This window comes from Cygnus olor, chromosome 2, assembly GCF_009769625.2.
Source record: "Cygnus olor isolate bCygOlo1 chromosome 2, bCygOlo1.pri.v2, whole genome shotgun sequence".
NCBI classification, from domain to species: domain Eukaryota; kingdom Metazoa; phylum Chordata; class Aves; order Anseriformes; family Anatidae; genus Cygnus; species Cygnus olor.
This window is the reverse complement of record NC_049170.1, coordinates 100,179,345-100,189,520: the sequence shown is the minus strand read 5'-3', so window position 1 is coordinate 100,189,520 and position 10,176 is coordinate 100,179,345. Positions and strand designations below refer to the sequence as shown.

The following is a 10,176-nucleotide window of genomic DNA, read 5'->3' as shown; positions in this document are numbered from 1 at the left end:
AGACTATACAGAAGTAAAACAAGAAGAATTATCCTCTTTATTCAAAAGACAATATATCTATTTTACTATGGAACGCTGGAATTTTCTGATAATTGATTATATAAGCAGCTGATCAAAAGTTTTGTCTGTCATCTGGAAAACCACCTAATCTGTGTCTAACTACAGTCATGATAGATATCGATAATTCTCCGGAGTTTATAACCTGTTAATGTGATTGAGTTAAAAGACAATCAGTAATCATAAATTTGTTTTGAACATTCTGACAAGTGAAGTTAAGCCAAACAAAAGAATCTGCTCCATTAAAATGTTGGTTATTTTACAATGAATCATCATTATTTAACACCATGATTAAAAACGGACATAATTCATCTGATCAAAGATGGTCCTGGAAAAATTTTACAAGACAGTGTGAAGTTCAAAAACTAGGAATCATGCACTGACCCAGAGACCTTCCCTGGCATTGCAATAGTATATATATATATATTAAAAAAAAAAAAAAAAGAGGAGAAAAACAAGTGAAACCTCTTTTATATAATTTAGTTATATATAATTTTAATGAATTTTGAGATGACAAGTCATTACCAATGAAAACTGTAAAGTATTGTAGTGACACTGATATTTGGGTGCTTGTTAACACTAGGAATATATCCTGGATTGAAATAAAATTAGTAATTATAAGAATTATTTTTAATCAACTCTACCTGTGACCCTGCCTATTCCTGAAATGAATGTCACATTACAAAGATATGAAACCACTTTCAGCTATTTCTGAATAACTGCATCGGTAAACAGGCCCTTTTAGCATATTTTCTACTTTGACAGCTTGTGAAAGATAGAAATTTGGTCAATAAAAACAAAATGTTCTTTTTAGAAGTTAAAAATGTCACAACCAACAAGCAAAATATAACTGCTAAACATCTCCTTAGTGTCACCCTGTCTGTCTTTCTCCTCCTACCATCAGTATAAACAGATCCAGCTTCCAAGATGCTGACCAGTAATGAGAGACATGGCACATCCATCACACCCACTGAATCAGAAGGAGGTAAGGGCACACAGATTTTTGCAAGACCATGTTCAATCTATGGATATAAAAGTTGAAGATCTAGAGGAAGAAAATGAAGTATATGATGAGTATTTATAATTCTTGATATAGGTCTGGTTTCTAGTCTGACAAATGTACACTGAAGGAACAATAAAACAATAGTTCCCAAAGACACCCAGGTGAGAAAGACACAGCTGGTCCCTGGAAGGGAAACTATCGAATGTACAGTGTTCTCAGAGGAATAATTTATGACAGGGTTGCACAGCAATTTATGAGAAAGTTTGAAAGTTGTTGGAAGGAATATTGTGTTATTACTCCCACAGGAAGCAGAGCTGTCATTGTGCCACCGGCCTGCTTCCTTATGATGTTTTACAATTACTAAGTCTTGTGGTGTCTCTCAACATGAACTTTGCACCAACTCTTAATGATACCCAATCAATTTATTTTTATAAATTACTTTAGATAAGCCTATTCTTTATGTGCCAGGAGGCTCCTTCAAGCAGCTTCACATAATATTTCTTGTTGCATTCTACAATGCTGCTGATGTACGTATACCTTCCCTAATACATATAAGGATGTTTTTACCCCTTATATGTATATCAGAATGTCTACAGTTGCCAGTGCCAGACAGGTGCACCTACTCAAACTCAGGTACAAAATAAAGTGAAAGGGGAAAAGAACAAATATGCCCCCCCCCCCCAACAACAACAACAACAAAGACTCCAAAAAAGCCATGTAACCATGTTTCTAATTAGTGTACAATAAGAATTTACTACCCTGTTTCCATTTAATGTAACAGCAGTATATTAGAGACCTTGCTTCACGTTCAGGAGGTTGGTAATCATATAAACATATTTAGCTTTATAACATAAGCATGGCCAAAATTACTAAACTTGAATTCATGAAATGGGATATTCAGATTTTGCAGCTTCATTGGCTTAAGAAAATTCCAAGAATATATCCAAAGAAAACCTTGTCATTAGCCTTGTTTGGCTCAGAAGAGAGCTAGAGCTAAGACGTCACTGTCTTATTCAAGGCAGATCAACCAAGATAAATGGGAAAACTGAATATGATTATGGTAGGCATAATTTCAAAATAACACTGAGGGAATGTAATAGAAAATGAAAACTTGGGACCGTGAACAAAAATCAATGTATATTTTCTTGAGAGATGAAAGCAAGTTTTAAACACAAAAACCTAGGTTTAAAAATAATTTTACAGTTTATAGTTTACCTTTGGAACAACTATTTTCATAATTATTTTTGTGTTTGAACAAAAAAAGGTTGTTGTTCTCTCAGGTTTTATTTCTTCTATTTAAACATAGCCCTGTGATATTCGGCAACTAGAAACATTACAATCATGCCAATGCACAAGAAGGAACCAGAAAATGCAACCCAGAGAAAAAACAAAACCTGAAACTCATTCATTCAGTAACCAGATAAGTGAAATGCCAAAGCGAATAAACACCAACCGTGAAAATATACCAAAATATTAAAAATTGGCTTTAGTCATCTGAATTATCATAAGCAACACAGATAAGAATTTTTTAAGAATATATGACTTTAATTGATTTTGTCCCTTTAATGATAAATTTACAATGAAAATGACGTCCACCATAATTCTGAAATACAACATTAGCTACCACCGATTTGCAGCAAATGCCTTTGCTTTTTTTTTTTTTTTTTTTTTTTGTGGCAGAGGAGTAAATCTGAGAAAACTAAATTCTTATACACATCCACTCTTGTGGGATTAATAGCAAGATGAAATATTTTAAATTAGATTAATTAAGTTAAAATCATATGAAAAAATACAAATGTTCCTTCTGGACCTCCTCATGCAAGAATTTCCTCAGCACACTGTCATAAATAAGTGAAGAAATAAGTTTTATTTAATGAGAATGAGGTAAAAGTATGTATTTGACATTAGCCTGGTATTTTACCTGTTGTCAATTGGAGTTATAGCTTTTCCTAACCAATACTGATCACATTCCAATGCCGCAATTCTGAGGTTATTTGTATTGAGAAGAATACACATGACTAATAAATACACGGCATCTGCGTAACTTCAGGTGCATTTGCTGATCCTCTGAGGCCCCTCTCCCAAATGCTGTCAAAGATGTTAAGGGTAGCTCCTCAGATACTTGCCGTGGACAGGTCAATTGGAGATGATTTTAGTTAACTTGGAAGAGGAAGAATTTACTCCACCATCTTTCTGGGCTCCCACAATGTGTACTCAAGCATTAGTGAACAAATATATCAAATATAAACTAAAAGCACCCAAAACATGGTTGGTAATGCAAAGAAAGGATATATCTTAGGGCATGTTCAAATAAGATATTCAAAGCCTCCATTGCTGCTTCTAGAAATGTCAGGACAATTCAGAAATGTCAGTTCCTTTACTGGTTTCCAGATTGTAATTGAAGAATCATGTAGCTCTTTTACTCTTTCTCTCTCTTTCTCTAAGTAGGTCTATAAAGATCAGCTAGAAAGTGCAGACAGAATTGTTCACTGGTTAGCTTTACTTAGAGCTACAGGGTATATATGTGCTTTGTTTTGCCTTATTGATCAATCTAGCTTACATTTTTAGCGCACACAAACAAAAATCAGAAAAAAAGAAAAAGTCAATGAAAAAACACGAACAACACAAAACAAATGAGATTCCAATCGTGCAAATTTTGCTTCACTGGATAAAGCACTTCTTGACACAGTAATGTTCAGAATCCCCCTCCCCCAGAAAAATACAGGATTGAGACTGAAGCAATTCTTTTTTTTTTCTTTTTCTTTTTTTCCTTTTTTTTCCCCTTAAGGCTATACAACACAAAGAAATAAAGCATGGAAAGAACACCTCATTGAGTTGAATACTTCATTCTTCTGGCTCTGGCGTGAGCCTTTGACAAAGCAATAGTGTGGTCCGAGTTATTTGTCTCATTGGGACAACAAGAAGAGAAAGAAAAGGGGAAAAAATTAAAGAGAGGGAAAAAATATTTGAAGAAGAAAGTCAACGATCCCAACAATAAAATCCAAAATTGACTTTACAATCACAGGTACAAATTGCTCAGGTCGATAATTTCATTTCTCCTAAAGATCACTGTCGTCTAAAACTAATTAGAGGCGCAGGTTCCCAAGGAATTGTCAATATTCAAAGTAAATATTGGAGTTTAGAAGGTTATCATTCTTCTACTGTGACAGTCTGACAGGGTGACTGGAAATATTGTCATGTGTTGCCAAGTTCAGGGTGTTGTTAACGACTGAATCTTTGCTCCAGCTCATGAATCTGTCTCCTATTTGGCCTTCTTTTATAGTGGAAAGACTAAGAAGCCAGAAAAGGTTGAATATTTCCACCCTCCCATGAGGTTACCCCTTTCCAGTTTGAGATGCACTTTGTCTTCTCTTTCCATGAGGAGCAAGACCCCGTTGCTGGCTGCTTCTCTGGTGACATCCTGATCCCCTGCAAAAGCTGAAATCACTGGGTAGCCGTTTTGCATTAAACTTACCTAAAAAGTGCAAAGAGAGAGAATCTGAGTTTTGTCAATGCTCTCAGTGACTTGTTTGTCCTGTGCACTTCATTAAACTTTTGCACAGGTTAGAAACGGATGAATTAAACTAAGGCAATATATGATTTTTGTCATGCATGGAGACCCCTTTAATTAAAATAACCTACAACCTCATTCTTTACTTTCTGGGTTTGTTAAAAAAAAAAAAAAAAAAAAAAAAAAAAAAAAAAAGCAGTCTAGAGCATTTGAAAAAGGCAAGATATCATCTTCTTTAGATCACAACCCACCTGGATGGTTTGTCTGTTATAGACCTTGACCACGTGGAAACTGAAACTATATATTCCTTTTCTTGGTGCTACAAATATACTGGAAGCAAGATCAAAATGGTTGCCAATATTAACTAATACCTGGAAAGTAAACAAAGGGGAAAAAAAAAGGAGGGGGGATGTGGAGGAGAGACACAGAAAGAAAGAAAGAAAGAAAGAAAGATTAGACCCTGCCTTAGCAAAGTGACAGTGAAAATCCAACATGAGCTCCATGACCAATATAAAGTGTACTCAAAATGGCATTTGCAGTGCAATTAAAAGTGCACTGCAGGGGAAAGGAGACAAGTTACAGAGGCATTTAAAAAACATCACATCATAAATGATTTAGTTATGCAATGATGAGCTCCAAAGCCTGTTGGATGAAGTGCAAATGTCCACACTGCGCTGTCAATAAAGCAACGGTGGCAAGGGGTGGCGGTGGTGGGGAGTGAAGTAGAAAGACAAACCTGGAACTTATCAGTAAAAGTACGTTTTCAGCTAGCACTGCTGAAAAGACTTGCCCTCGAGTTTAATAGCGTATGCAGCTAAAATCGGACCGTGATATTTTTCATCTGAGAGGAACAAAGGAGGATAGGGAATCCTCAGCACCAGGAGCATCTGCTTCCCGTGCCTCTCTGTCTCTCTGGACAGCTGTGTCGGCTGGCCTGCAACCTCCTCGGGCGGCTGGCGGGAGCCTGCTCCTCTTCCCCAACAACAGTCTCAGTTCGCCATATATTTCAACGGCTCTCAAAACAAAATAAATTAAAAAAAATAAAAGAAAAAGAAAAAGAAAAAGAAAAAGAAAAAGAAAAAGAAAAAGAAAAAGAAAAAGAAAAAGAAAAAGAAAAAGAAAAAGAAAAAGAAAAAGAAAGAAAAAGAGTTGAGCCCTCTGTCAGAAGTTGCAACAGAAAAAAATAAATAAAAATAAATAAATAAAAAAATAAATAACACGTTCCCGCGGCGCTCCCGTGGGGTGAGAACCTGCCGGCTGCTCCGCCATGCTCGCCCCCATGGGGCTCGGCCACGTCCCCGCTCCCGCCTGGCCCGGCGGCTGTCACTGTTTCCTGCACAGTTTCGCTCAGTTTTGCAGTCTGCGAGCTCAGTATTAACGAAGAAAAATACGAAGCAGAAAAAAAGAAAAAAAAAAAAAAAAAAAGAGGTCCCACGAGGGGTGAAACCCCATTGTTTCCAAGAAAGCGGGAAAAACTAATCCGTTATTGTGGGAACCGAGGGAACAACGCTTCGAACTCCCGAGAACTGAGCATTGTGGGGTAAAGCATATATAAAATACGCTATACATGAAGAAACTTTTTTTTTTCTTCTCTGCTGGTCTGACATTATGGGATCTTGTACACGAGGAATAGCTGTGGAAACTCATTAGGAGGAACAAGTAGACAGATGAATGACAGGTGGACAGACAGATTGAGGGGAAAAAAAAAAAAAAGAACAGTGTGTGTGTGCACATTTTGGCTGACCCTGAAATACCACTTCAGGTGTCAGGGGCAATTAAGAAAAAAAAAAAAAAGGAAAAAAAAGATTTTTTTTTTTTTAAGTACATTTAATCGCAAAAAATCAAGCGGAACGACGGGGCATGGACTCCGGGAGGCTGGCAAGACGGCGGGGAAGGGGCAGAACGACCAGCTCGGGATGCCTGACGTCCGTTCGTCTGTCTGGCATAAACCATGCAGGATAACCCCGCTCCTCACCCACCGGGGCCATCCCCCGCCTCGTTTGATAGCGTGGGTGTTGTACACGGGGAACACCCTCTTCTTCCTCTGCCCTCCCATCCCCCGGGAGGTGCCGTGACACTGCCAGACGCGCTCGGAAGCGGCAGATCTGGCGACTGCCCATCAGCCAACGGCTGTGCTCCCTTTGCCCCGCAAATGAGTATGCGCTCCCTCCCCGCGGGGTCGCCCCTGACTGCCCGGGGCAATCTTCGGCTGCGGGGCGCCCCCGCCAGGGTCCGAGGCACGGGGTCCCAGGGCAGAGGTCCTCTCACTCCGTGTTAGCGGTGGGACAGGACCGTTCAGCCCCCCCGCCGCCCCAGGAAAGCCCGGCTGCCATCTACGAGAACTTCCCAAACTCCTTCTGGGGAACTGTGAAGTGTTTACGGAGCGGGTGGGTCAGCGTTAGCAGGCGGCGGGGGAGCGAGAAGGAAATCAGGCGTGTGATGCCGGGGGGCAGCGGAGGCAAAGCGGGTGGCGTCTGACCTGGTCGAAGTAGATGGTCATGGTGCGGTTGCTCATCTCGGAGGGCTCGTGGTTGGTGCTGCGGGTGGCCGAGAAGGCCACCTTGGCACTGCCCGAGCGCACCGAGATCCCCAGGGAGGAGGTGATGGCGCCGTCGGCCGAGGGGCTGGAGTCGCACACCACCAGGCACTTCCCCTCCAGGACGATGGGCTCCGTGTCGTTCTGCGCCCGCACCGGGCACCCGGCGGGCAGCAGCAGCAGCAGCAGCGGCAGCGCCGCCGCCAGGCAGCAGCAGCACCCGCCGCCCGCCGGCTCCGCCAGCGCCCCCCGCCGCCGCCGCCGCCCCATGCCCAGGGCCGGGACGCCGCCGCCGCCGCCGCTCGGGCTCGCCGCCGTCGTGCGGGCGCCCCGAGCCGCTGCCGCCGCCGCCGCCGCCGCGGGCGGGCGGGCGCGGGGAGGCGGAGGGGGCTGCGCGCCTGCTGCCGCCGCGGCGCCCCGCGGCCAGCGCTCTGCGGGACGGCGGCTGGGCGGCGGCGCCTGGGGCCGCGCCTTCCTCCCTTCTCCTCCTCCGCCTCCTCCTCCTCCTCCTCCTCTTCCTCCCCGCGGGGCGAAGGAGCCTCCTCAGAGGGCGGGCGGCGCGCAGCCTGGCAAGGGCAAAAGGCGGCGGTGAGGTAGGGGGGAGACGGGCACCGGCGGCGGATCCCCCCCCGCCCCGCCCCAGACGGCACAACAGGTTCGGGGGACACCGCGCTGCCCGGCGCCTCCCCTCCCCTGCTCTGCTCTGCTCTTTCCCCCGTGTAGCCCCAGCGGCACTTGGAGGCGGCAGGGGGGCAGAGCTCGCCCCCGAACGCACTGCCGAGCACCCCGGGGGCGCGGCGGGCGGTCCCCTCCCAGCCCCACACCGAGCGAAGAACTCCAGCACCCCGCTAGCTCCCGTAGCCCCGCTTTTTTTTTTTTTTTTTTTTTTTTTTTAACCTCGGTCTCCTAACGCCCCAGCCACTAGGGAAGATTCTCTAAAAAGATTTTTACGCCCCCTCTCGCCCTGCCTTGCGCTGCTCCTCCATCCCTGGGGCTTGCAGGACGCCGGGGCACCCTGGAGCCCGCGCCCCCGCCGCAGCGCTGCCCCGGCCGGGCTCCGGGAGCCGCCGCCCTCCTTCCTCCCCGCCCGGGGGCTGCTGCGCTAGGGGGTCTCTTGTACTTCCCAGCCCTTTGTCCCCAGGCCAGGCTACCGTCGTTGCCGCCGATCCCTGGGGCTCCCTAAACTCTGGGGAAGGAAGCGGCCGGCCGGCTCAGGCATCCCCCGGCTCCCGCCCCGGCATGCAGAACACATCGCAAGAGGCAAAACCTCACCCGGCGTCTCCCTGGGAAGTTGCATCTCAGTTTTCTCCGCTCAGCAGAACACACTGAGCTCTCGCTGCCGGGAGATCCCCCCTACTTTTCCCCCGAGGCATCTCTACCACTCGCCTTACTCCGCACCTTATCACTGCTAATATTTAAAATCGTATTTTGCAAAGGGAACGGCCGGCGGGGAGGGGAACAGCCTTTTTACCTGGGAGGTCCATGACGGGAGAGGAGGGCTGGCTAGGTAGCGCGTCCGTGAACTTGTATTGCTTAGAGAAAATGAGCCGAGATCGCGCTGGCAGAAAGAAAAGGAAACAGGAGTCGCCTTTTTCTCTCCCGCCCATCGCCAATAATCCACCCCCCCCCCCCCCGGCCGGCACCACCACCACCCCACTTCCTCCCTCCTCCCCTCACCACACACACACAGACACACAGACACACACACACACACACACACTGACACACGGACACACGCACACTCGCTCGCGCCCGGCAGGGATCCGGGCACCGGCAGCGGAGCTCCGGCACCTCCCGCTCCGCCTCCGCGGGCAGCAGCGGCGGGGCGCGGGGCTCCTACCGGGGTGGTCTCCCCAGGGCGGCCGCTGCAGCTCGTCGCCGGCAGCTGGGAAGAGCCGTGCCGGCTCCGTCCCCCCGTTCCCGGCACTTACACCCGTCGAGTTGAAACGCCGCGGTACAAACACGCCACCGACGCGCTAGCGCGTACCGGCAGCCGCTGCGGCGACACGGCTCAGCACCGCGAGCGGGAAGCTGCTCGGATTCACAGACTTTACCGCCGATAACAGTGAGGATACAAATCGTTCAGGTGGACGCCTCGTTTGGGGCGCGCCAAGCCCAAAGGCTGCCCACGACGCCCTGAAGGGTTCCTCGGGCGGACCTCGCTCGGCGGCGGCTCCCCCTTTAGCCAAGCATTTCTATCCCGGCTCCCGGCTCCGCTTCCGGGACGGGATCCGCACCCGCACCTGCTCCCAGCCCCTCACCCGCACCGCACCCGCACCGCCCGCGGCTCGGCGCTAAGCGCGGGCGGGCGGCGCCACCTGGCGGCGGCGGGGCCGGGAGAAGGGAGGGAGGGAAAATCCCAAAGGGCCGAGGTATTGGGTGGTCGTCCCCTCCCGCTGACCGCGGGGCCAGGGGAGATGGGCCTGGGGGGCCCTGCGGCCTCGCAGGGCGGTCGTGATGCTGCATGTGGCCGCCGAGGTCAGCAGCCGCTACCGCCGGCTGCAAATGTTTCATGCGTCTCGGCTGCTGAGAGGGAGGGGAAGGTCTGGCAGTGAAGTTTTGTGAAAAAAGCATCACCTTTCAATGCATTTCCCTCTGTTGTAAATTGGTTTTCTGGATGCATATGGTGTTTTCCTGAAGATCCTGATCGCAGACTTCAGCATCTGAAAGTAACATGTTAGAAAACTGCATATAAATCTAAATGGTAGCCCTAACATTCTTGAGCTGGAGAAAAAATTGCAGGTGTATCTCCATAGTAAAATTACGATCTCATCTATGAATGAGCACTCCTGTTTCAATCTTTTGCTTTAGCCACCAGTAAGGAACCCCTGCGGGTGTCTGCCTGATGATTTGCACTGAGAAATTAATCATGCCCTGAAAGCACAGCTAAGCAGTGTGCAGGAAATTCTGAACCTATAGCTCTTTATTTCAAATGAGAATTTTATACTAAGCCTGAAATACTTGTGTTTGATGGTCTTTTTCCTGAGTTCAAGCATGGAGGGATGACAGTAGAAAGCTGAAAAGTGTGCATTAACAAATATGAGAAATCAGAGCAGGAACCAGTCTGTG

General features: G+C 47.0%; 1 protein-coding gene and 1 long non-coding RNA gene across 3 annotated transcripts; both read right to left on the bottom strand.

Annotated features, from left to right (window-relative positions):
* Positions 1-3,841: 3,841 nt before the first annotated feature.
* Positions 3,842-7,377, bottom strand: CBLN2 (cerebellin 2 precursor). The gene is made up of 3 exons (XM_040549583.1): positions 7,051-7,377; positions 4,823-4,942; positions 3,842-4,535 (listed from the first exon to the last, which is right to left on the bottom strand). Exons 1-3 carry the CDS (start codon positions 7,375-7,377, stop codon positions 4,338-4,340), a joined length of 645 nt encoding a protein of 214 aa, XP_040405517.1. The 3' UTR covers positions 3,842-4,337.
* Positions 7,378-7,488: 111 nt separating this feature from the next.
* Positions 7,489-9,273, bottom strand: LOC121066293. 2 transcript variants are annotated; one of them, XR_005817641.1, is made up of 3 exons: positions 8,948-9,273; positions 8,579-8,665; positions 7,489-7,673 (listed from the first exon to the last, which is right to left on the bottom strand). It is a non-coding gene; the product is annotated as an uncharacterized LOC121066293 (long non-coding RNA). The 2 variants fall into 2 exon arrangements; XR_005817640.1 differs by having other exon boundaries at positions 9,095-9,273.
* Between the last annotated feature and the right edge of the window lie 903 nt (positions 9,274-10,176).